This window comes from Carassius carassius, chromosome 25 (genome assembly GCF_963082965.1).
Source record: "Carassius carassius chromosome 25, fCarCar2.1, whole genome shotgun sequence".
NCBI lineage: Eukaryota > Metazoa > Chordata > Actinopteri > Cypriniformes > Cyprinidae > Carassius > Carassius carassius.
The window spans coordinates 6,750,375-6,777,887 of NC_081779.1; the positions used below are offsets into that span (position 1 = coordinate 6,750,375).

The window sequence follows — 27,513 nt, forward strand, 5'->3', positions numbered from 1 at the left end:
ATGATGTATTTGCATACGGTTTTCGCATTTCATCCCCTAGTGAAAGTCACACAGAATGTCACATCATATCTGACATGACATGCGATAAAAGTATCTTTTCCATGTTAATCAGAAATTTGCATCCTAAACATCCATAGATATTTGTGGAGGCCCATTTCTGCATGAGGATAAAAACAAAAAAAGTTACTTTCCATAACACAACAATTTTATTTCTCACAATTCTGATATTTTTTCTCAGAATTGCATGTTTATATCAAATGTGAGGGAGTAACTAGTAACATGTAAATAAACTAAATGAATGCAACTGTAATCTATTATAATTACTGAGAAAAATGTGTAATTAAATTAGTTATTTATGAAAATGTTAATGATTGCAAAGGGGGTTACATCTGAATATTTATTGTATTAACATTTACTAATTCTTATTATAATTTTAAATCGAATCAAACTGAAAAGAGGTACTAAATTCTGATTTTGAGGTGGTTTTACTTTAAAATAAATGTTATTAATATAATCTTAATTCAAGAGATGAAGGATTTTGAAAGTCTGGCAGTAATCAGTATTTAGTACTAGTGTAATGTTCACCCTGCCTGATAGAAATGTTTGAAAATGATTAACAGTTTAAAACATTTGTTAGAAAATTTGAAAAGTAATCAAAAGTAATCAGTTAAATTACTTTAATAAAGTAATAGTTACACTACTTATTATATTTTAAATAGGGTAATGTGTAATACTGTATGTGACCTATTACATTTCCAAAGTAACCTTCCCAGCACCGTTTATATCTCACAATTATGACTTCTTTTCTCAGATTTGCAAGAAAAAAAGTCTGAATTAAGATAAAAAACGCAGAACTGTGAGATATAAAGTCAGAATTATGAGAAATAAAGTCTGAATTGCAAGACATATACTAAATGCTGTGAAAAAAGAAAAGACTTTTGAGATAAAGTGTGGCAATTATCTTTTTAATAAGTGTAAGATACCTAGTGTTTTCAAAACTGTTCTAATTTTTAAAGTCATTTAAAGTATTCCAGCTTTAATAACATGTTATTGTTGCTATGCAATATTATTCAGTAATTAGAATAGTTTTGGAAATTATCTCAAACTGACCCAAAAAAGTGGTGCCTTTGTTACATCATAGCTACATCTTGAATCTCAACTTTTTCTGTGTAACAGTTTAAAAAGTTAGCAATGCGATGCCTATAATGTGTTCCGATTTTAAAAGTCGTGTATTCCAGCTATAATAATGTGCGATCATTGTTATGAAATATCGTACGGTAACTAGAATAGTTTTGGAAACTGGAAATGATCCAAAAAAGCAGTTTTTGTCATCACGGAGTCCCTTTGTTACATCATACGCCTCCAATCCTGACTCTTTTTCCGAGTCTAAACCTGACCTTGGCGTACATTTCAGGGTAAATTCCCGACCTTTTGATACCATTTCTGTAACTCACTGTATGACAGGTCATTCGTTTGGCCGGAGATGTTACCCGACACTGGCTTTCTCTCAAAATTGATCTTGAGGAAAGCTAGAGGGGAAAAAAGTGGAATTTCCTGAACACAGATCCCAGAGTCTTTCCCGCAGCAGTGAGCACTAATACCTCCATCAGCAGCAACCTTATCGCTGGCATCTTGACATCAAGAGGCCAAAAAAACAAGCGCCATTTCCCCAACACCAACCTTTTAAAGAGGAAAAATTCTATTTATGTCCTGCCAGCTCACTATTGATTTACAGAGCAATTAGGTTTGCATTTCTCTCCAAATACTGGCTTCAGTGACCCAGGGAATCCCCACCATTGAGCGCCTTTCACCACGACACGCTCGTTCGATTGCCAGGTCACATCGGGCAATTATGATGACCTTGCTTCTGTGCTTTACCTGAACCCTCCACTTGCAGGACTTTTTGTTTGTCTTGTTTTGGAGGAGAGGAACCTTTAAATATGCAGCAGGAAAGATTTTGCAGCAGATTTTCCCTTATGGAGAATCTTTTGGTGGGAATGTACATGGGGAGGAGACAAATGAATCCTTACATTAAGCCTTGCAATTAATGTAATCCAAGATGAAGCCGTTTTTTCCATGTCTGCTCTTTCACAATAAGAGACCCTCCCCTCACACATTCTCAATAGCCTTTGAGGAGGTATAAAAGCCTTGGGCGGCTGCTGTCCACACAGGACCAGTTCAAGTGCATTACTACATTGTGTACTGTACACCGCCGGACCCTGTCTCTGACCTCCAGCCATGCTGACCAGGTAAATCTCATAATGCAAACACATCCAGATCAGTTATTATATTTTCACAGCATTTGTTTGCATTTTAATAATACTACAACGCAATGTGAAGGATAATTGTTTATGTATGTCAACTCTGGAAAGACATGAAGCTTTAAAATGATTTAAATAATTAGTCATATTTATATAATTATAAATAATATTATATTTGAATATTTAAACTAATAATTGACTTCATTTTTATGACGAATAAAATAATTTATATTGAAAAAGACATCTTAGAGCTTTTTTTTAATCTCTACTGTACAGTTTATTTTATATTATTTTATAGTAAAATTATTCATATGGTTTTATTTTTATACAAAAAAGCATAACTCCAGAGATATTGATCATCATGATATTCTGTCAGTGGTTTGTAATGCTGTCATCTGTTGTCACTGTATTCTTGACTTCATTTTGCATGAATGCATTAGACTTTTTAAATCAAAATCTTTCACTATAAATATGATTGATGCAAAACAGCTCCTTGCCTGCTTGTGTATAAGGCAGATTTATTATGATTTGATTTTGTCACAGGAACATTCTCATCCTCTGCTCATTGGCGCTGGTACTGGTTAAAGCCGACCTTGAAGCAGGTAAATATTCTGATCCTGTAATATAAGAAAGTTAACAAACAGAAGTCACAAATATGATCTAAAATCTAACGTTATCATAACAGAGAATAATTACTTTAATTCAGAGTTTGTGTGTGAGTGTAGAGAGAGAGAGTGTTTTACAGTTTGTTATCTCTGTGATAAATGTGACTTGAATTATTTACAAAAACAAAAATGTCAAATGCAATTGACGGAACATTTCCTGTTTGCTTCCTTTCGTAGCTGAAGGAGGGTCCCAAGCCATGTTTGCTACAGGTAAATCTAAAATCAATAACATTAAAACATGTTGCAGAATGCAAATCAACCTTCAACTAAGAATCCTTCCAATAATCCACAGATCCGGATTCAACCTCAGATGAAGCTCCAACTGGTGAGTTTTCCTTCTCTTTCTCTGTTTTGGAGTAACAGTCTGTAGTATGTCAGCCGGACAGACTCTCACTGAAGTGTTTTGTGTTTTGATTGACAGAAAGCATGAACCTGCTCTCACCCGACCTGCCCAATGGTGAGTGATGACTGCTTCTGATGAGAGATGCTTTATTATCAACTTTGTGCATGGAAGGATTTGATAGCTGACGTTCCAGATAAACGACAGAATGATTGCTAGTTTAAGAAGAAACAACATGTGATGGGTTAAAACACATTTGACAAGTTGCCCTTAGGGATAAACTGAAGGTTATCTAATAGAGCTTTTGATGCTTGACTCACAGAATGATACAAGAACCTCAGAGCTCATTCAACTCTTTTCATGATAAACATCTTATTCTATGGTTCTTTAGGAGCCCATTTGTGCTTTAATGGACCCAAGAAAATCTATAATGAAACACCAAGATCTTGTTTAATATCCAAACATAACAAGTCATATAACAAGCAAGCTGCTGGATTTTCTAAAGCAATTCAAGTTAGACTTTACAAGTCTGCCATCTAGTGGAGTCTAAACCGACATACACATTTAAAATACGACCTTTTTTCTATTCTGACCTAACCAGAGGAAATTTACACTGTTTAATCTCTGTACTGTCAAAATGAAATAAATAGATATCAAATTTATCTTTCTTATGACTACAGATGAGTTTGTGTATTACAACGGAGCAACCGCAGGTATAAGAAATAACTATTTACATTTAAAAAAGTACTGATTCATCTTAACAATCAAAAAATAATTATGAGCCTTGGTTTAATGTCAAATTGTCTAACAGATGCAAGCAGCAGCAGTGCTGAGGCAGGACAAAGTGGTGAGTGTCAGATCTATTCATAGAAAATATAGGAGATATTTATACGTCATATCATAGCTCAATAATTTAGATAAAAAAAAATGATGTTTAATTTCTTTACAGCACTTCAAGTAAATGATGTGCCCAAAACCGGTAAGTCATTTATTTATTTTTTATTACTTAAAATATATAAACTTAATAAACACGAGATTCGTTCAATTACTCCTAAAATCCAAAATTTTTCATGCATGTGTTCTTTCATCTTTAGATGCTGCTAAATCCAGCATGGAAGAGCCTGATGGTATTTCTCATCATAAACACATGCATGCAACCACTGAATGTAATCTTGTGAATTAAGAGTCTAAAGGTTCTGTCTCACTTGTTTCTCTGTGTTCAGAAGATGAAGCTCCAGACTCAGAGGAGGCGGCGGCTGTGAAACCCACCCCGGTCCCGGTCCAGCGTGCAAACAAATCCCACAATGCATCAGCACGCAAGCGGAGCAAGCCCATCTCTGCCTCAAAAAAGAGATCAAGAAACCTCCGTCCATGAGACGTGAACTGTGGAGAGAGAAACAGGGCAAAGGAGTAATAGAAGAAGAAGAAAAAATGATATAGATGCTGTTTTCAGTGAACTTTTTTGTTTTTGTTTGTTTTGAGAATCTTGAACTAGATTTTATCCTCTGTGATGTACTGATCAGTTTGTGTGTTTAACGGTTTGTTTGTGTTGGTGTGAATGATTATGACCTCTGTTAAAGGTCTGTTAATGTGAGCTACACGATGTGCTTGCCAAATATTCTTCCAAACTTTAGCCAGAGGCAATGCTGACGTGGACACTTTATAGGGTTGATTTTTTTTTTAGATCAGACTAGAAATTAAACTTATTGTTATAAGATGAGATGAAAATTTATAGACTGGTCGTTTTTTCCTAATTACAGAATAAATTTGAATCTATAATTCTCAGACTTGATGACAAACTGGTGCTGGCAACCTGATGACGTGCTCAGATGTGCCATGAGTTTAGCGACTAGCAGACACAAAAGCCTTTGCTCTCCTCACAATGTCAGTGTTTGAATCTAAAGTGTTTCTCTCATTGTTTTCAGAAACTTTTTTATACACAAAGTATTTAATCCCTAAATAAAGCTCTAAGCAATGAATATGCTAAATAGAAACCATGTATTTCTGTCATTATGCTTTTGTGTTTGGTTAACACACACGCACACAAACACACACATATATACAGTATATATACAGTATATATATACAGTATATATATATATATATATATATATATATATACACTTTATATATATAATAAATAGTAAATAAACATTTAATAAAAGATTGTGTAAACAACAAAATAAAAAATAATCCTTTTGTAATAATTACAAATATCATGAAAAATAAATGAATGACATAATATTGAAAAATAATACATTAATCTAAAATAAAAATATACATAATAATATTTAATAATATTTAATAACAAGTCAGAGTAAATGCATAAAGAAATCCATTTTAAAAACAGTAAAAAAAAATACAAAAAATAGAAGAATAATAGTAGAATAAAAATGGAAATATATATGGGAATAATAAAAATTAAAAAAAATCATAAATTCAACCAATTTTTAAAAGAGTCTAAAAAGTTTGCTGAATTAACCTAATAAAAACAATAACATATCAAAGTAAATGCATAAATGTAACCATAAAAAAATCTAAATTAAATAACTAAAATAAATATTATAAAAAAGAAAAAGAAAAGAAGTAAATGAATGGATAAAAGTAACTTTTTTTAAGCAAATTAAAATGAATAATTTTTTGAGGGAAAGTGGAAGGAAAAACGATATGTTGCGTTACAGATCCTTTTATCAAAATTTCCTTCATAATGATTTATATTTGCTAAGAATGGTGTATTTATAAGACGCTTTACGCAGCGTCATGGCCTGAAATCAACTTGAGGAGCTCGGTGAAAGCTGTAAAGGGACAACCAAGAGCTTTCCTGTAAGATTCTATATGTTCCCTCTCAAACTCTATACCTTACGGTGTATGAATCCACTCTCTCTCCGGGACTCTTAAAGGTCGGCCCGTTCTCTCCCGCTGAAGCTGATACCTGCGTGGGCTTCTGGGCTTCTCCAGTGACGTCCACAGCGCAACACAGCTCTGTTCTCACATCTATACTCAACCTTTCGCCTTTAAAAGGTCAAAAGGTTGTGACTGTGAGGGTTTTTGTAATCTCCCACGTCACGGCAACAGGATTTACCTTCTAGAATATCAACACAAGCGCTCACGTACACAGCACTGAAGACAGATTCCTCTTCTGGAAACTCTTTTGCTGTAGGTCAGGGACAAAAACTAAACAATGAAAGTCATACAGGCTTGGAATATTTATATAACTAAGGTTATTTATCTTTGTGCATTGTTGAGTTTACTTTGTTTCATATAAATGTTATTTCATTTATTAAACATTATTATTTGTATCTATGCATCTGTGGCTATATTTTGTTTTATTATTTGTTAATTTATATAAAATGATTGATAATAAAATAATGAAAATTAATTAATAAAATAATTACATTTCATTTATTAAATATTGTCATTATTTATAAATTTACTTATTATTTATGTTCATTTCATTTATTAAAAATGAAAGAATAAATAACGCAAACTTCATATCACCTATAGATAACCAATTATTTAAAAATTAAAATTAACTAAAATTAACTAAAGTCGTCGGTGATTATTTATAGTTTTTGTTAATATTTAGAATTCGATTTTAATTTTTAGATTTTGATTTCACTTTAATTTTAGTTAAATGGTTTTACTGTTTTGTCATTTTTATTAGCTTTTTTAATGTCTATATAGTTTTTATTTGTTTTTAATTATTAGTGTTAATCTATTTGAGTTATTTTAGTAGCAATTTCAAGTTAAACTTAATGAAAACTATATATATTGCCTTGTAACTAGCCGAAATACATTTTTTTAGTTAATGTTATTAGCTTTTGTTTTATTATTAATAATAACCCTGACCAACACATTAATAAACCAGTCTGCTATTTCTAATCAAACTTTAAATGATCCACTTTCAAAGCTTGTTTCAAGTGCTGCTATTAGTTACTATCACAAAAACATCACTTGAACTCAGCGAACATGAAAAACAAGCTGTTAAGTGTTTTGGAGGGGACATTATCTCAGACGTGCAGGAGGTTCATTTGGTGGCCGCTAACAAAGGCCTTCTGTTCAGCAGCGCCGTGAATCAGGTCTCCTCTGGTATCAGCTTCTGAGCTTTACTGGAACCACGAGCCGACTGGTACGAGCTATGAAAATACTTCAGCCTCTCTTTAGACGACTGATTTGAAATTGTGAGGAACGTGTCACACTTGCTAAGTTCTTAATTTGGATGGAGAGCACGTTCACTAAAGATTGCATCAGGGCAGATCGGTTCTCAAACTCACTGCTGCCTCCTTTTGGTTATCTGAGGTACTACAGCAAAACAAAAACCCGGGAAAAAATCACAATGTAAAAAAAAAAAAAAATCCTGTTGTGTTAAATTACATGTAAATTACTCAAATAAATGATGTGTTCCGACAAATTGCAAATATTTAAACCCTAATCATTTTTTATTTTAACTTTTTTTTGTATTGTTCTATTCATTATTTTTTATTTATTTGTATTTTGAGTAACTCATGAGTAATTCATGAAAAATGCATGATTCTGAATTTGTTAATGGGAAAAATAAGAATCCTAATGAGATCCTACTGAATAAATTTAAATTTTACATGATTTATTATTACTTGATTCTTAGAGTCCTATTACATGCACATAATATTGATACTGTGTAAAACTTGCCACAATACATTTACATTTACATTACATTTATTCATTTAGCAGACACTTTTTTTCCAAAGCGACTTACAAATGAGGACATTGGAAGCAATCACAAACAACAAAAGAGCAATGATACACAAGTGCTATAACAAGTCTCAGTCAGCTTAAACACAGTGCATGTAGCAAGGGCTTTTAAATAATATAATAAATAAAAAGAAAACAGATCAAATAGAAAAAGAATAGAACAAGCAAGTGATAGAGGTCTTTTTTTTACAAAATACAAAAATATAAAAAAAAAATGAATACATCATTATAGTGTGCTTTAAAGTATTTGTAATGCATTATGTTGGGAGTCATAATAGTTCTTTTGACAGTTATATGTTCTAAAAGATCTTGTCTTTGATTTATGATGATAGAATTCTATAATTCCCATGCATAATACCAAAATCTGGTAATAATTCCACTGGGACTCCTGGATTTTGATGAGGGCAAACTGTTCTAAACATGGCTTATTTTACAGAAGCGTCTTGGATAACTTCTCCATCATGGGATAGAGACTGTGCTGTCGGCTCAATGGACGTCAGGGAGAGATGGATTTGTCTGAGAACTTTAGCACAAACAGCCTTTTTACTGAACAGAGCTGAGGGACATTCTTACATTTCAGATGCTGTTACCATTGACTCCCTCTCAAATGGATGAGTGGCTCGGGAAGACCTGAAAATCAGACACTGTACATATCTGAACATAACAGAAACCCTAAACCACCTCTGAATCACAGAATGAAAAAAAACCTGTGTGAAGAGCTGTGCTGTTGTTTTATTAAGTGGTCTGACTCCACATTTTCACCTGCTGGACAACAAAACAGGTGAAAAGAATGCCATAAACACACAATGAAGGAAGGCCTCGAGTTCTACATGAACCAATACAGGACAAAAGCACCTAGCAACTATCCAAAAGACCTTAGCAACACCTTAGAATACTACAATATTCGATATAGGAAGCTATGAGACAATCATGAGCAATTATACAATTAACAAGTGTGATGTCAAATGTGACGTTCATGCATGATTATTTAATATACCAATTATTATTTCAAAACAATATGTAATACAAGTATGGAAAAAAATTAAAAGATAAAAAAAAACTATTATATTATTATTATTATTGTTGTTGTATAAATTATGTTCATGTACATATTTATTTTACAAATCTTTTTTTTATTTTAAGACAATAAGGCAATTGCACACATCATATATGTGTGTGTGTGTGTGTATTTATATATATATATATATATATATATATATATATATATATATATATATATATATAAATGTGACTAGTGTAATACAAATAATTTAAAGCATTACTTTTGTGATTATTCAAATGCATTTATTTATTTGTTGATTTTTATTTTGCTTTATATTATTACTATTTGTATAATAATAATAATAAACAATTATTATTTATGTATGTATTTTTCAGTAGTTCTCTAAGGTTTTGGCAACAGTATATAGTTTGTGTTGTGTTTTTTAATATATATATATATATATATATATATATATATATATATATATATATATATATATATATATTCTTAAATAATATGCATGTAATGTTGCTTTATAAATCAAATGTATGTGTACAAGTTGATCTCAAATGTTTTTTTTAAGGAAATACTCCTTCAGAATGTGAAGGAATGTCTACAAACTAAGCAAGTAGCATCAGCTCCTAGTCGTCCTTGTCTTTGTTTGCGGAATAAAAACAGCAGTATTTAAAAGCTAGTGGTTGGATTTTAGGTGACTGACACAGAATTTCAATGATCACCGGCCGCTGTCCACAGAAATGTCATCTAAATTTAAAGCTCACACAATGCCGTAGGATGTTACTGAGTCCTGCATGTTTAACTGACCTTCTGTACCCTGTATTTTTATAAAAAACTGTGTTTCTTAGTGGAAGGTTCTGGAAAAAAGTGACATAACTAAAACTGCTACGCCACCACTGTACGATAAAGTCTCACTTTATTATTCTCTCTTGTTAAACAAAAAGCACCAAACAAAAGACATCCTCAATATTGTTTAAATGAAAAAACAATGGCATTTATATATATATATATATATATATATATATATATATATATATATATTTAATGCAAAAGTGGGGAATAGAAGTGGCAGGCAGGCACAGTCAGAGATGGTCACAATAGGCTCATTTGAGTTTTACAGGACCCTGTGAGAGTGTTTAACAGGTCAGCGGGTCATTTGCTTAGACGTGCTGATCTCACATTCGTCCTGGATCACTGGTCATGAGATCTTAACAAGATGGAGCGAGAGAGAGCAGATGGAAATGAGGACAAATGCAGGTCAATGATAGGAAAATCATGTTTAAATAAATAAAACTGTTAGATTATTTAATGCTTTTATCGGAATTGCCAGGGCAGGGACAATCCACTGGAAACAACCTGAGTTAAAGTGCCTTAATCAAAGACATAATGGTTCAGAACTCCTCAGGTTTGAACCTACAACCTTTCAGTTCCCTGCCCAGATCAACAGAGATGCCACAGCACCTGCATCACTAATACACCAACAGGATTGATGGATGGATGGAAGAGGGAAAGGAAGGAAGGAAAAAACAATGAAGGGAGGAAGTATGGGCAGCAGATGAGGGAAGGATGGAAGGAATCCATTAAAAAGTGAAGGACAAAAAAGAGTGATGGAGAGTGAAAGGAAAGATAAATGAAAAAGAATGAAGGAAATGGAAGGAAGAACAATTAAAGGGGGAAGAATGGAGGGGAATGAAATGAAGAAAGAACTATTAAGAAAGGAAGGGAAGGAGGACAGAAGACAGAGAAGAAAACATTAATGGAATAGGGAAGGGAGGGAGGGAGGAAGGGATTAAGGAAAAAGAAAGAGAGAAAAGAAAGAAAGGAGCAAAACAGAAGGAAGAAAAATTAAGAAAGGAAGGAAGAATGGAGTGGAAACAGAAAGAAGAAAAATAAGAAAGTACAACAAATGAAGGGATAAGGAAAGGAAGAGGGAGGAATGAAGGAAAATTAAAGAAATGAAGGAAGGAAAGAAGGAAGAAAATTAAGAAAATAGGTAAAATGGAAGGAAGAAAAATGAAGGATGGAAGGAAGGGAGGGAAAACAAAAATTAAACTACAATTATTTTTAGTGAAAAGAAAAGTCAAGAAATGGCACACACGTGACCTAATTCTCACTGCATGTCATTTAGGGCTGTTTCAGGGGAATGGCATTTTGACATTATCAGTTTGGTGATACTTCAGGACTTTTTGTTGTCTCCATGGGTAAAAGTGCTAAAGTGTACACTTCAAATGGCTGTTTTTTTTTTTTTTTACAAAGATACAAGTTTCCCAATTTAGCAAGTACTGATGTCATAACTACCCATCTGAAAGCTGTCCCGCTCTCACACTTTCTGAAGAATCAAAGCTTATCTCAAAAGAGCAGCAGGGAAACCCCAGGATCCTTTAGAAAGGCCACCGGAACCTACAGAGGGACATTTAGCACCTGTGCAGCTCACTCATTTCCTCAACAAAACCCCATTTACATCCAGTACTAAAACTGAACTGATTATGCCGATCGTTTGCATATAAAAACATACCTAAAGCTGCTTTGATGAGTCAGTGGCTTGTTGAATGTGAATTGATGTGTGAAGAAAAAAACGAATGATTAACCTTTAACGGGAATATGTGCTTTACTTCTCAACAAGGATGTTTTTTAAGCTCAATAAATTTCTCAATGGAGAAACAAAGAGGCTTTGTGCGCAGAACAGCGGCTCTCGGCACAGCAGCCATCGTGGAGAAACTCAAGCTTTTCCAGGCCAAACCGAGGAACACAGCCGCAAGTTCAGTGCCCGTTGTCTTTTTCTCAGGTTATTTCTGTTACCAAAACCACATTAAGCTAGTTTACATTTTCAAGACTATTCGCCTCAATGATTAAAGTATAAACAAACAAGTAAATCAATTAAAAAAGGAATTCACTTACATACATATATACAGTATATATATATATATATATATATGAATGAATGAAGAAATATAAAATACCACAAAAATAAGACTGCCTTACAGAATTGGCAAACAAATAAATAACATTTATTATAATTAAACATAATTGTAATTAAGATTGCCTTGCAGACTATGTAAGCAAGTAAATAAATAAATACACTGCATAGTAAATATTTTTTTTATTAATAGTTTCAATTAAGATTACCTTACTATGTAAATAAATAAATACACAAACTGCATAGTAAATAAAAAAAACTATTGCTTATTAATAATTTAAATTAATATTACCTTGCAGACTAAGCAATTAAAAAAACAAAAAAATAAAAAATAATATATGTAATTTAAATTAACATTACCTTACAGACTATACAAATAAATAAATATATCACTAAATAATTATAATAATAATAATAATAGTAAACTGCACAATAAATGCATTTTTTATAATTTAAGATTACCTTACAGACTATGTAATCTAGCAAATAAATAAAACAAACAAACAGACATAAAAATGCTTAGTACACAAATAGCACAGTTCACTAAACAAACAAATACTGAAATAACAACAACAACAACAACCAATTAACCAAACAGGAACACAAGCCACATGGCTATGATTGTGTGTTGTTTATACGTTTTGTAACTTGCTAAATATTTTCACTAATGTAGTAACCAAGATGGGCCCTAGAAACCCCACTGCACACCCCGGCAACTTCACAACAGCCCATCCTACCCTAAACATCCCTGACGTAACACCAGCAATGGTTGTTCAAACACAAAGACATGCATTAAAGAAATCCAAATGTAATCTGATGCACCTCTTTTCCACTGTTTGCATAACAGAACAGATCTTTCTGTGCCATATATAATAAATAAAGACACAAAAACCATGAGCATGTCCTGCCCGGCAACCCTTTCCCAGAAGAACACCTCAGATCGACTAAATCAAACGTCCGGAGAGCATCACAAAGGAGCAGCGGGACCCATTGAGACAGAGACACAGAAGCTACTCTATTTACAAAGACTGTTTGAAAACACAAATAATAGCAGGACGGCCTGACTTCATAACCCTCTTCTAATGAGAGGAAGTTTGGAGGTTCTCATGTAACGCCTCTGTCTTTGGCTCAGCCCCCTCAGAGGCCAGGAAGCACAGAGGGTATAAAAGATCTGAGAGCGGCTCCACTCAGGCTTCAGACCTGCATCACCTCCACCAATCTCTCACTGCGTTTCAGTCCTATTGCAATGCTGTCCCGGTGAGTACAAGTCTTTCCTTTACTTTCATTCATCTGGCCTGCTTTAATGTTCTTGTGGTGCAATGTTTTACATTAATAAAACATGCACATGCTATATGAATGAATCACAAGGAAATCTGCAAACATGATGGATAATAACTGATATTGATGAAGGCTAACCACTTTAAATTTGTACAATGTCTGTATCTAAATGAAAGTTTATCAGCTATTCGATGTGTGAAAAAAAAGTTCAGAATAAATTAAAAGGACTGATTTTATATATGATTTGAAATATAAAGATTTTTACCAAGATGTTTAATTGTGTGATAAAAAAGGATGGCATTACCCAACAGGAAACAGAATATTTGTGCATCAAGGATGGTCGTCATTTTTTATAATCAGTTAACCTTTTTTTTTCTTGCTATAAATATTTAATATTTAAAGAAATGTTGAATTATTTACTAATTTTTTATAAAAATGGGTAATGATTACATTAATTATATTATATAATATATTTATATTATATAATTATATATTACATTAATATTTTTAGATCATTATAAATCTAGAGATTTTTTGTGTCTTTTTTTGTGATTTTTCTTTTTTTGTCTCGTTATAGGACGCTGGTTGCTCCGTTGATCTTTGCATTAGTGGGTATCTCTATTTCTGCACCAATAAACGGTAAGGAAACTTACTCAATGTATCTGACTTCATTACATTTCACACATATAGCTTACATAAATACCATTACAGATCACCCCGGATCCCTAAATTATCATCAGTGAAATGCACCAGCTCTTCTTTCTAAGTAACACGAAGCATTTAGTGCCTCAATATAATGAGACTGTAATCAGAGCCCTTCACTGAACACAAAAGAGTTCTGTTCACCTGTGCTGGGCCTCTATAGGAGATATAGGACTCTTACAGCTCAGTGCACTCACACCACTAACTGACTGTCTTGTCTTTTGTTTTGATACAGGTGGAACGGATAATGATGGTAAGAATGTGTCTTTTATACACATTAATATTAATAATGCAAATTATTACTTTTTAAGTTAATTATTGCCTCTGAATGCATGAGCTGTGAAAGAAGAATGAACTGCATTGCACGACTACAATTGTTCAAGAAAGTCATTATAGACAGAAAAATCCCTTTTTAATCTCTTAAACAGAAAAGGGATGAAACTGGACTTACATTTCCTAAGAGAAAGGCCCCAATAATCTCATATGTGTCTCCTTGAGAGTTTCAGAAGAGATTTCAGCAATGCCTGCAATTAAACATCAGAGATCTCAATATGAAGTCATTTCTCAGATTCTTTCAAATGATTGCTTTGCACATTGATTTTATAGCTCTATAAGCTCTATACATTCTCTGGGCAGGCAGAATAGTTATAAAGAGGACAAAAAGTATCTGGTTCTCAATGAATATTATCTGATTTATGTGACTGATTGTGTTTTGTTCTGACTTCATGTTATAATCTCAGAGGCGGCTACTGCCCTAAGGATACTCAATGGTAAGGTGCAATGAATTTGAGCTATATTTCTGCCTAAATTAATAAACCATAGAAGGGTTTCCAGTTCATCTGAAAAACATGTTTTTCTCTCTTTTTTCAGTTCCTCCAACTTCTCACCCTGGAAATGGAGACTCAGGTTGGTCTGGCTGATACAGATCACGTCTCACTGTAAAATGAGTTATTTAAACTGTGGAAAAAACTAATATAAGATGGACATGAACTTGAATTTTAACATCAAGATCCAGACAAACAGCAGAGTTGTTAGTGTAAACCAAAATACAATGATTCTTTAAAAATCTTATTAAACATTATAAAATAAAATCACTTATACACAGTTATAAAATCACTAAAAGAAATAAAGCTGAAATAAAAAATACAAAACGTAAAAAAAACGTAAATATTGGAAATAATTGAATAAAGTGAAATATAAACAAAAAAATATTTATAAGTAAAATAAAATGAATATGAACTTAATTTGAATGTCAAAATTTGGAGAGATAATTTTGTCAGAGTTAACAATAACTAATAAATATAATTAAAAAAATTATTTAAAACTATTACAACTTTTTCATTAATTGAAATAAAGCTGAAACAAAATCAATTAACAAATATTGGATGAAAAACTGTAAATTAAATATTGAAATATTGCCTTGGCCACTAACTGAAATAAAATTTGAAGTACTGAAATGACTAAAACTGAAATAAATTAAAGCTAAATATAAATATTAAAAACACTAATAAAAATGATAAAGGTGCATGAAAAATGACTAAAAAATATTAACTTAATTAAAACCTAAATGAAAACTTGAATTAGAAATATTGCTGTTTTTAAAGTTTACTTTAAAATGTAATTTACTAAAATAAAAAATAAAATAGAAATATAAAAAAAGGAAAAAAAAACAAAAGCACATAACAAAATTACTAAAATTAAAATTTAAATAACTTTGGAAAAATGTCTTTTAAACAGGAACTACAGAAGATTCAGCAGAGAAACAAGGAGGTAAGAAACACTTTCTAGATCCTCCAAAGGCAGTCTGAGCTGAACCCAAAACAGATAACAAACACAAAGTGACGTTATCACACTGTGCTAATAATTCTCTTTGATTTCAGTTCCCAGTGACTCATCTGACACCACTGAAAAACCAGGTCAGTTGGCATCAAGAGTCTAGATATACAGGACATAAAAGAAAGAAAGAAACCATGACCTGACCGCTGAAGCACAGCTTTGTGCCAACAGAAAAAGCACTGACTTCCAAGATTACATATGAATGAGTGTGATGATAACACACCAATTAATGTTTAACTGCTGTGTGTTCAGCATCAGTGAACTAGAAGAACTGGTGCTAGATTACAAATCAGGAGACAGTGAGTCAACAGGAAAAAAAGATGAGTGGAAACAGGCTTCTGTTGAATCGTAATGATTAAACACAAGTATTTCAAGTTAATGCTCAAAATTAAGTGAATTTACATTTAAAAGCTTGGTCACTCTGTTTTATTAAGAATAAACTAAATTTGATAAATTCTTCATAAAATAAGACTTAATACCTCAAGTCATTTTATTTCAAGCATGAATGTTGAGGAATGTGTAAATATTTTTTCTGAAAACGGCAAAAATAATGAGTTAGAATATCTATTTTTTGCAGCTCAAACTGTCTATAAGTCTCACACTGCATCTTTCATCAATAAAGTTATGGCAACATGACAGAAAGCACCAAATATTTATGATCCACATTATAAATGAATGATAATTAGTTAATTTATAAAAAGGATTGGGATCTTTGGTCTTTGTTGATATTGTAAACTAAGTGTACCAATACCATTACATTTTTGTGTTTAGTTATTATATGTAGCGACTTTTTATCTCGCAATTCTTACTTTTTTCACAATTGAGAGTTTAAATCTCCCAATTCTAACTTTTTTTTTTCTCAGAATTGTGTTTATTTCTTGCAATTGCAAGTTTACGTCTTGGAATTCTGACATTGTTATCAATTTTTTTTTAATAATTAAAAAAAAAAAAGAACAAAGTAAGGTAATTGCAATTTTTTTATTTCACAATTGTTACTTCTTGCAATTACAAGTTTACGTTTTGCAATTGACAACTCTGTTGTCAGACTTCTGTTTTTTAACATTAAAATAAATGAATCAAACACGAATTTAAATTAAGGTAATTGCGACTTTTTAATTCACAAATAAGTCTTTTCTTTTAGCATTACAAGTTAATCTGATATAAACTCAAAATAGCGAGAAAAAAGTCAGAATAGTGAAATAAAAAGTTGTGCGAAAAGTTTCTATATAGCTTAAAATTAAATGCTAACACATTTTAAGGAATTTTTAGGGATTTTAAGGAATGAAACCCATTTTATGATGATGCCAATGACATAGACATGAAGAAATGAATGCTTCACTTGCATAATTTTCTTTTTTTAAACATTTTCTTTCTTTTTAAAGAGGTTGATGGTGCTCCTGACACATCAGACACAAACAGTAAGACTCATATCATGGCCTTCACTTTTGTTTCAGATGTTTTGAGTGAAGTATTGCCCAAACTAACAGCTCGACCCATTTCAGGTGACAAAAGCCTGGATGAAGCCACCAGCGGCCCAGATTCGATAGGTACAACCTGTGCATCAGTTTCCTAAACACACAACAACAATGCAACGAGTTGTTTAGTACAATTGTGAAAATGCATCCATCAATTATTTAAAAAAAAGGCCTTAAACATGTTACTCTCCATGTGCGATTTCCCTATAACAACCAATATACTGACAAGTATTTTTTGTAAAGACTATCTGATTAAAATAATAAAAACTATAAAAGACATGCATCCCATTCAAATATATAATTTCCTAAAAATAGCGGGAGTCAATTGCAAAAACATATATTTGTTATGCACTTATATTTTTTATTTAAATTTCTTTATCAGACACAACAGATACTGATAGTGCCACTGAAAAAGACACAGACACTAATACAGAAACAGACACATCACAGCAGAAGACAGATGATTCAGGTGGGTGAAGGCCAAATATCTTTTTTCATAAGATACAGAATGCACATGTGTGCAAAATATTCTCAGTGAAGGACATTCCTTTATCTACTGCAGATGAGAACAATGAGAAACCATCAGCAGAGGACAGCAAAGGTATGAGAGATCACAAACATGTCAAATCAGATTGCATCATTAAGTCCATTTAAATATGTTATATAATATTTCAGATGCAGATGATGTTGATACACATTCAAAAGAAGAGGAATCTACAGGTAAACAAACACACTTACTGAAAAAAGACACATTTGTGTGTGAATAGTAAAAAGATTTTGTCATTATTTACCAATGGTCTAAAAGTTAACTAAAATGACCAATTTTATTGTTTTTAGTTTCTAAAAATATATGTTTAAATGTTCTTGGTAATTGAAATGAAGTTAAATAAAATATAAATAAATATTAGATGAAAATTAAAAATAAACATAAAACTGAAAAAAGCAAATCACAAGGTTGGATAAAAAAAATAAAAAACATTACTGCTCCAAACCTGTGTGATATTATCTCTTTTTACAAAGGAAAATGTAAAAAGTACTCCATTTGTGTGCTATGGAAAAATAATATAATAAAGGTTTGGAACAACAACAAAAACTGAGTAAATAAAGGCAGGAAAATAATTTCTGGGTCAACACGTTCAATTAAAAAAACAAGCATTTCTAAATTGAAACTCCCTCTTATATTCCCAAGTTTGTGTGTGTGTGATACATTTTGATGTACTGTCTCACTATTACACCTCTGCTTCACAGACACGGATGAAAAGGCAGACACTGATTCAGATGGCTCAGGTAGAGATTTCCCATGCTTCAAAAGCAGAACATGTTCCTGTAGCAACATCCTAGTTGATTACTGAACAACAGTCATAACAACCAATCAGATTTGAGGGTTAATGTTCGGCTTGAGCGTGGGCCTTTAATCATTCTTATCAAGCCAGCGTTCCCCTCTGGTGTAGTTAATGGTTAGGGTGAGGAGCAGGAACTCTTAACACTGTTGAACAGAAACATTGTTTCAGGAACACGTCCTTCTTGGCACAGTCCTTTCTCACTGCAAAATGATATACGGTATTCTTCTGAAACAATGCTGGCATATGAATGTTTTTTTTTCAGACGGGGATTCTGCTAGTGTGGAAAAGAAAGATTCTGATGATGCACCTGATGATGCAAATAAATCCTCTAAAGGTATTTAAAATCACTGCAGAAAATATTTGAAATCAAACGGTGTCAAATCAGTGTTGAATTAGCATTATTCATATACTTTTATAGTATTTAGTCATATGTTGAATTACGTTTTATTTGTAGATTTTCTGGTTTTGTTTTTATTTTAATTTGAGTAATTATGTTTTTATAATTTATAAAAAAAATATATATATCTTTGAAATAATGATCCTGTCTGATTTAGCCTGTAGTTAGAGATTAGTTTCATTTCGTTACTAATAACACTTGTGGTTTTGCTCTGATGAAGAAGAAGACACAGATGATTCCTCTGACAAGGATTCTTCAGACACAGATGAGCAGCAAGACTCTGATGGTAAGCCTAAAAACCACAAAAAAAAATTTTACTCTTAAAAAAAAAACATATCGCTTAGTCATTTTTTGTCATTGTTTTATTAGTATTTATTTTGCTTGTAATTATAATTATTTATGTCAGTTAATGATATATAATAATGAAAGATTCAGCAGATTCTGACAAAGACAAAACAGATGGCAACTTAGATGAAAAGAGTGGCGAGAAAGAGGAGAAAGATACCAGCGATGACTCCAGTAAAGACTCAGAAGACGAGGGTCGAGAGACCTCTGAGACGCCAGACAAAAGCGACACAGACAGCGACTCAGACACTGATGAGGTGAAAGTTTCTGACGACTCCAAAGACCAGGATTCAGAATCGAAAGACACCGACAGCACGGAGAAGAAAGAGAAAGACCAGGACACCAGCAGCGATCAAGACACAGCAGATTCCCCTGATGCAGCAGACACCAAGGAGAGCGCTGAGGACAAAGACAAGGACAGCAGCGACCCGAAAGACACCGAAGACGATGGAGACAGTGAGAAGGATGCCAAAGAGAAGGAGGACACCAATGAGACGGACAGCAATAGCGAAGAGGGAAAAGATAAAGAGGACGAATCCAAACCTGACGAACAGGACAAGGAAGACACCACCTCAAAAGAAGACGCCACAGCCAGTCAGTCTGATGAAAGTCCACTGGAGGAAATGACGGAAGAAAAGCAGGAAGACAAACCTGAGTCTGACAGCTCCAGTCTGGATTCAAATTCAGACTCGGACACTGACAGCAAAGACAAAGAGCAGGACAAAGAGAAGAACAGCACAGAGTCCACAGACACTGAAAGCTCTGACAGCGACACAGACAGCTCAGAAACAGGAGGGGAAGGTAAACATTCAAGCCTTCACATTTTACATTCATTAAACCACAATATCTATCGACTGATTAATGCTTTTATGCCTCCAGAAACTGACGAAGACAATGACTCCAGCGTGGAAAAGGAGAAACAAGGTATTTACTGATAAATATGGAAGACCACTTCTAGCTCAGAGTAAAATTGTGAGAAGGTTTAAAATAAGAATAAAGTCACATTGTGCAGTATGAAGTCTCAACTGAGATATATAAAGTCATAATATAAAGCCATAATTGCAAAACACACAGTTATTTTGTGTTACATAAAGTCACAATTGTGAGTTTTAAAGTCATATTGTGAGATATAAAGACAGTTAACGATATAAAGTCACATATTGAGGTGTAAAAATATATTACATGATATCAAGTCAATTTCAGATCTAAGATGCAACAGCTGACAATATAAAGTCACATGTTGAGATATAGTCACAACTGAAGATAAAGTCACAATTTTGAGATACAAAGTCAGATTTTCACATAAAGTCACGTTGTGAGATAAAAAGTCACAACTGGAGATAGAAAGTCACGATTATGAGATTTAGTCATAATTGGGATAAATTCATAAATGAAGATGTAATATGAAATATAAAGTAAAAAATAAGGTCATAATTGAAGATGAATAAGTCATGGTTTTTTTCACGAAGTAATTTTGAAGTCACATTTTGACGAAGTAATACTATGATATAAAGTTATTATTGCAGATATATATGGTATAGGGAACACATATTCAGCATTAACTAATAGTTTTCCTTGTACAAACACCAAAATTGCTGTTTATTAATAGTTAATAAGGTAGTTGTTAAGTTTAGGTATGGGGAAGGATAAAGGGATCACTGTGAATTAGAAAAAATAAATAAACAAAGGGGGCTTCGGTAGAAATAAATTCACCGGCAGTCTGTACTGTTATAGAAAAAAGCTGGGAATTTCTAATATATGATTGTCTAAACCTACAGAGTCTCCTGATGGTGCATCAGTAGAGACAAATGAATCTGACTCCAGCGGTAAGACAAAAACCACATCATTTATTTATATTCACATATTGCCATATAAAGTCATATTGTAAGATATAAAGTCAAAGTTTCAGATATAAAGTCCCAATTGTGAGATATAGTATCACTAAAACGTGTTAAGACAAGATGAAATCGATGCAGTATTTTTCTGTATCTTCTTCTAGACGACCATGACAATCACTCAACAGATGTTACAACATCAAACGGTAAATATGAGCTCAGTTATGTAAGAACAAAGAATTTTTCATGTAAAAAACATTAAATGCATCTTCTTTCAATTTCTTTTAATCTCTAGAGGAACACACTGATGAAAACCCTGATGCAGACAGCCATGACGCTGCAGACGGTACATTCATAGCACTTCATCTCGAGTTAACATCAGCTTTACTACTGCTTTTGAACACACCCTAAGTGTTATATTTTTGGGACACAACTCACACCATTTGTGCTAAAGACATGAATGATTGTAAAAAATAGTTTGTTACCTGTTACTCTCTGATTGGGCTGAATTCTCAAAGAATTCTAGGAAATTGTGAATTGAAAGCTGCCTTAATTCTTTCACATGCTTCTTTCTGTCTAGATGACGACACTGATGCCCATGATGATGAAGTCAGGGTTGAAGACGGCACAGGTACGTCACTCACTCATTTGCCTCCTCACATCATATTGGTCTCAGATTTTTCTTCCAGAATTCCTTATGAGACACAAATGGAACAGATACAGTGATATAGTAAGAGTGTAGATCTGGCACTAGCAATGCGTGTCTGCCAAGTACAGACATGTACATCATTTTGTTTCAAATACATTTTATTTGATTTCATACTTAAAACTCTGACCTCTGATTTAAAAAACAAAAACAAAAAAAAAACAATTATAACACTTGTCACGTCCTATTTTTTTATAATTGTTTTTTTTACAGATGCTGCTTCTAAAACCCATGATGAACCAGATCATCTTGATGACACAACACAAGGTAATGAATGATTCTGCTTAAAATACTTACTTTTCAGGCAATGGGAGGTCAGAGGAGAACTTTATACATTCTAATATCTGTTCCTCCCTTCTTCAGGATCAGATGATGGCAGCAAAACCCCTATGTCAAGCTCCTAGCGGCCAGGACTCTGCAAAAACACTGTAACAGGTATCACATAATCACATATTAGAAGCTTTACATAGGCCTTAATTTATGTTTATAAAGACAACACATTTCAAATTTCTATTCTTACAGTTGTCATAAAAGTGTCTGTCTCTTACCCTGTTGTCTCCGATTACTCCATCTGCTGTCTTGAATGACACTATGAAAATTAATCATACTTATTACTTTATTTGTTTTTTCACATTTTTACATGGCAGTTTCCAGAAAGATGAATGTACTTTAAAAGGCAATTATAGCATATACGTTGTATCAAATAGAATTCCAAGACAAACAATAATAATAACAGGTAAAACAGCATATTGATAAGCAATTTACATACATTTTGTGCATTGTAAATCAACAAAAGTATCCTACATTCAAGATTTTACAGTAAAGCTTAGTAGTTTACAGTTCACAATTTTTTTGCTTTTTTATTTCTCGTTTCCGTTACTGTATGAAAGTACACTGTAAAAAAAAAAAAAAAAAAAAAAAAAAAAAAAAAAAAAACTTTGACAATTACGGTAAAATACCGGCAGCTGTGGTTGCCAGAATTTCACAGTTAAAAATATGGTAGTAACATTTTAGGTTTTACAGACTTAACTTAAATTCGCAATAAAAAAGCGTATTTATTAACTGATGTAATGTTAATAAACCAGCATACTGAAGAACTAATATCTGTTTTGAACCATTGTAATACTGATAACCACCAAAAAAAGGTGGTGATGAGAAAGTCACATGATAAATAATACAATAAACATTAATTTAACACAATTTTATGCAAGATAAAACTCTAATGTACACAACTGATAAGACAAAACTAAGAAGAAACAGTTATTTCAATGAAAAAAAAACATAAAATATGAAGTGTCATGCAGGGAATTATTGGAGTGACAATTTACAGTTTTTCACTGTAAATTGTACAATGTCTTTCTTTTTCACTTAAAAAAATGTATAACTTTTTTACTGTAAAATTACATGAAATGTAATTACAGTTATTCACCATATATTGTATGGAAACTTACTGATAATCAATTAACAGTCTTTTACTGTTAAAATCACAATAATCTTTTACAGTGACCTATTTCTGTCTTAAAATGAGCAAAGTCTTTTTCAATGCCCCTTTACATTTGTGGATAAAGAAATTTACATGCGAGTCATTTATACACGTCATACATTGTGCTTCATTATATTGAACACTGGCTTAGTTCTGCGTTCCAAAATAAGGTGGATGACATACCCAACAAAGACATTTGAAGTCACCTGTATCGCCCTCTGGGGTCTTGCGGTGTTACTGCCCCAATAAGAACAACCTTCATGACGTCACTGATGTCCTAGCATAAAGTAGCCTATATTTAAAATTTGACTCAAGCATGCATAGTGCATTGGAAGTTCACCTATGATGCCTTAAAATGCCGTCTAGGTAGGCAGCACACTTGGTTTTGGAACAGAGCTATTGTTCAACAAAGAAAACAACAAAAGACAAAAAAAAACTCATAAGACAAAATAATTGATATAACTGAATAACTGATATATTCACTATGTAATTTTTGTGTCTCACTGCAGATTTTTCCTGGAGAAACGTAAAAAGAACCACCCGAGACAGTCAAGATAACCAGAGTTTCACATCCCATTAAAACACATTGACATGTTCCTCTCGTCCTTTCTCTCTCTCTCTTTCTTCTCTCTCATATGGTGAAGGTACCTTTCTAAGGGTTCTGGGATGCAGATTAAATTATTTGGCTGTTCGCTGTACATTCCATTTGTTAACTTTGTCCTAATTCTAGAACTTTTGTATCGTTTGATATATTAATTTTACCAAGATGGAAATGCATGATGAAAAGTGAGTTTTTTGAATTGTGTATCTCATGCACTTGTCTGTTTGCGTAGGGCCTAAATATATTTTGTTTTCGAGTGACACATTGAACTTAGAGAGTAGAACTAACAGAAGGAATTCTGAGAAAGCTACATGATTCGGGTCTGGAGAAAATGTTGATCCATCAAACCTGCGATGGTTCCATTGGTTTGTCCACATGGTGTCCCCATCCTTGACAATGAAAGACTGCAGCTGCTGCAAGGAGAACCTTCCCTCTTGCTCTCAGATAAACGTCGGCCTGAAATGTCACAGGATGAGATATTTTCTGCCCACCCAATGATTTGAGACTGTACAGACAATTTTTGATAGAATCTCTGATGTCTATGTCTCTGTGGAGGAATACTAATAAACTAGCAATGTAAGAGCACAGATTGCTCTGAAAACTGTCAAAAAAATAATTTTGTATAGAATTACAAGAAGTCATTTTAATATGTACACAGGGAGCAAATCTAATAAAGACTGGGTTGTCAGAAAATTAAACGACCATGGAGTATTTTATTTATTTAGTTTTATTTTTAATTTAAAAAAAATGTTGGTGTCTGTATACTAAACTGCATCTAATTCTGGCTTTTTTAATACAATTACAACAATTTTCAACAACATAGTCACAAGATGATAATAATAAAAACAAAAAAATAAAATAAGAGAACAAATAATTAAAATAAATAAAATTCAATCCCCTAAGGCCTAAGCAATCCAAATATACACATTAACACAAAAAAATAACTAAATATTTTAGATATTTGTATCTTTATCTTAGTAATATGTATTGTTTTTATTTAATTTCTTTTCAAAAATACTTTTCAAATACTTCTGTGTCAGTTTATTGTGCTGTTTAGTCCAGCTCTTTTTGGTTTATTTCAGCTAAAAATAGACATAATTATTAAATTTTCAAATCATTAGCGAAAAAGAATGATTTATTAATTCATACAGATGGACCAGAACAACTTCATTGTAAAATATGAATGTGTTTCACCTGGCTAACTGGATAAATGTGTTTGAAGTACCTTTAATATTTAGGGTTAGGTCACTAGGTTTTGTCTAGTTTGTATTCATAAAGAATAAGTCTATATTATATTAATAAAGTTGTTCTCCTGGTATATAAAATATACATTAAATTCTATATGTAAGTCTATATACAAGGCAGAAAGTGTGAACTATATATATAAATAATGATATAAATATAGTTTGTATAAAGTTTATATATGTAAAGAGTAAAATAAGATAATATTATAATATAGTTTTTATTTATTGACTGATTTTGGATTTAATTAATAATAAATGTTTTATAAACCTAAATAAATAAACAAATAAATGTGTGTATGCACTTATATATAATATAAAATAAGTGTGTTGTTTTATGTGTATTTGTGTTTACATTTCGTATTATCAAGCAATTCAGATAACTAAACAAGTAGGCCTAGTTTGCGCGGCTGCACACAGTTATCAGATGGCCTTATGAATGGATCATATTTCAGCGATTTTAGTCAGAGAAAGAAATCTTATCTAAGCTCTTATGTCTTAACTTAAAAAAAAAATTAACAACAGACTAGATTCCTTGACCCTTACCCAGAGAAAGAGTTAAGTTTCCACGTGTGTCTCCACGGGGTCTTTGGAGCACAACACAATCTCGCATTACTCCTCGGTGGTCTAAAGCTGGCCCTGGGGTGAACAAACGAGAGGATGAGGAGGAAGAGGAAGGTGTACCGTGGACAAAAGCCACTAAACAGCTCCGAACAAAGCGCTCGCGGTCCGCCTGTCCAAGCGTGACTTACAGGTCTCTGTGTGCAAATGTTCCCGTCACCCCAAACTTACGGGAGGCCGATGAAACAAAAGCTGGGTTTCAGATTGGAGGCGGCAACTGAAGCTTGACCCTCACAGTGCATTAGCTTCCCCCGCGGCCCACTTTCCCAACAGGCCGGAAGGGCGCGAGAAGAAATAAGAAATATTATACTTTAATTTAAAGCGTAAGAGGGTTTAAACAACAACTCGATCTAGAGGCTGATATCTGTGAGAAAAGACTTACCTTTTACTGACAAACAGCAAAACACTCAGTCGACAGGTTTTACACGTAACGGAAACGAATTACTGTTTGTTTAATATGCAAAACTAACAACGAGATAAAACCCCATTCAAACTTCAAAACGACACATTCATAAGAGTGTCTGTTATCTGAAAACTCATTTATCAGCATCCATTGAGTGCCAACAAAGATTTCAACACTGTGTTTGGCTTTAGTGTGCGATAAGTTCCGTCCACACTCGCTTTTCTTTATTCAATTCATTTCTCTGTCAGTCATTCAAATAGTTTTGAGTTCTTTAAAGTTCTTAAAGGAACAGTTCACCAAAATTCTGTTATTGTTTATGGAACATGAAGATTTTTAAGTTGTTCCTTTGCAAACAGCTGTTTGAGATTTTCCTTCCATAACATGTCTTCTTTCAGACTGGAGAAAGTAACCATCCAAAATACACATTTAAGTGTTTATTACACTTTATCTGTGTCGGTAAGTTTCAATTAATTCACATCTTTCAAGAGTGTTTTAAAAACAACAAAAAAAGTTTTTCTCTCTCTCTCTCTCGTATTGAGCCAGAACTCTGAAGGTTTGCAGTTTGTATGTTCATATGGCCTATAATTCACCTGATTTTTGGCTGTGGACATTATTTTCTGATTTATGGAGTGATAAAAAAAAGGATATCCAAAAGTGTATCCAAATGGAGAATTTAAATCTGGATTTTATACAATTTCAGTTCTGAAATTTCTATGCATATTTTAATTAGATGATGCCTCATTTGATTATACATACATAACATTTCAGAAAATGTGTAATACAAAACAATAGTCTTAATGTACTGTGAGGCTTTCACCTTAGAATTGTATGCAAGTACTGACAAATAGTAACATCAACTAGAAAGTATATGAAATCATATCACTTTTTGCAATGCAGTAATTATTCTGTGGTTGTTTAATATCGGTGGCGAACATTAATTTGAGACCACAGGCAGGAAATGAGAACTAGTCTGACCCTCTGATCAAGTTTAATGTCCACCTGTCCACACTGTTCCTCTGTCCTGCTATACGACATATTAGATTTGGCCCACGGTGATTAATTACGGAACGGTTCAGGGACCCAAAACTCCAGTGCCACATAGTAATTTCAGACGGATTGGGTTTCTAAACAGAATGGCTCCTTCAGGATGATCAGAGGTGGCTCGTGACCACTGAGACAAAAACTCCTAACAGAGCTCTGGATGAAGCCGAAATCTGAGAATAGAACAGGAATCTGTATGAGAAAACTTGCAGTATGTGTGTGTGCTGGACCACAGCAGAACTCACCTCTCGCTTCCTACATGCTCTCCTGTGGG

General features: G+C 32.9%; 2 protein-coding genes across 4 annotated transcripts; both read left to right on the forward strand.

Moving 5' to 3' along the window:
- The first annotated feature begins 2,169 nt into the window (after positions 1 to 2,169).
- On the forward strand, positions 2,170 to 5,176 carry si:ch211-133n4.6 (uncharacterized protein LOC797776 homolog). 2 transcript variants are annotated; one of them, XM_059510199.1, is made up of 10 exons: positions 2,170 to 2,249; positions 2,805 to 2,863; positions 3,104 to 3,136; positions 3,219 to 3,251; positions 3,348 to 3,383; positions 3,947 to 3,979; positions 4,078 to 4,113; positions 4,216 to 4,245; positions 4,361 to 4,393; positions 4,490 to 5,176. In XM_059510199.1, the coding sequence occupies exons 1-10, from the start codon at positions 2,239 to 2,241 to the stop codon at positions 4,639 to 4,641; spliced, it is 456 nt and encodes a 151-aa protein (XP_059366182.1). In that variant the 5' UTR covers positions 2,170 to 2,238; the 3' UTR covers positions 4,642 to 5,176. The 2 variants fall into 2 exon arrangements, with proteins under 2 accessions (XP_059366182.1, XP_059366183.1); XM_059510200.1 differs by having other exon boundaries at positions 4,493 to 5,176.
- Positions 5,177 to 13,058: 7,882 nt separating this feature from the next.
- Positions 13,059 to 24,631, forward strand: LOC132104011 (protein starmaker-like). 2 transcript variants are annotated; one of them, XM_059509157.1, is made up of 24 exons: positions 13,059 to 13,189; positions 13,788 to 13,849; positions 14,148 to 14,165; positions 14,653 to 14,682; positions 14,783 to 14,818; positions 15,650 to 15,682; positions 15,793 to 15,828; positions 17,131 to 17,166; positions 17,251 to 17,295; positions 17,606 to 17,692; positions 17,786 to 17,824; positions 17,899 to 17,943; positions 18,472 to 18,510; positions 18,829 to 18,900; positions 19,187 to 19,249; positions 19,402 to 20,109; positions 20,188 to 20,232; positions 21,087 to 21,134; positions 21,308 to 21,349; positions 21,439 to 21,489; positions 21,724 to 21,774; positions 22,063 to 22,116; positions 22,213 to 22,284; positions 23,842 to 24,631. In XM_059509157.1, exons 1-23 carry the CDS (start codon positions 13,179 to 13,181, stop codon positions 22,251 to 22,253), a joined length of 1,692 nt encoding a protein of 563 aa, XP_059365140.1. In that variant the 5' UTR covers positions 13,059 to 13,178; the 3' UTR covers positions 22,254 to 22,284; positions 23,842 to 24,631. The 2 variants fall into 2 exon arrangements, with proteins under 2 accessions (XP_059365140.1, XP_059365139.1); XM_059509156.1 differs by having other exon boundaries at positions 13,061 to 13,189; positions 19,393 to 20,109.
- Positions 24,632 to 27,513: the final 2,882 nt, after the last annotated feature.

Bases quoted from the DNA above. Each gene is read 5' to 3' on its own strand.
- LOC132104011 (XM_059509156.1), top strand. The intron at 14,683-14,782 runs GTAAGGTGCAAT...CTCTTTTTTCAG, and splicing joins TGCCCTAAGGATACTCAATG to TTCCTCCAACTTCTCACCCT. The intron at 17,944-18,471 runs GTAAACAAACAC...TCTGCTTCACAG, and splicing joins AAAAGAAGAGGAATCTACAG to ACACGGATGAAAAGGCAGAC.
- si:ch211-133n4.6 (XM_059510199.1), top strand. The intron at 2,864-3,103 runs GTAAATATTCTG...TTCCTTTCGTAG, and splicing joins TAAAGCCGACCTTGAAGCAG to CTGAAGGAGGGTCCCAAGCC. The intron at 3,137-3,218 runs GTAAATCTAAAA...AATAATCCACAG, and splicing joins CCAAGCCATGTTTGCTACAG to ATCCGGATTCAACCTCAGAT.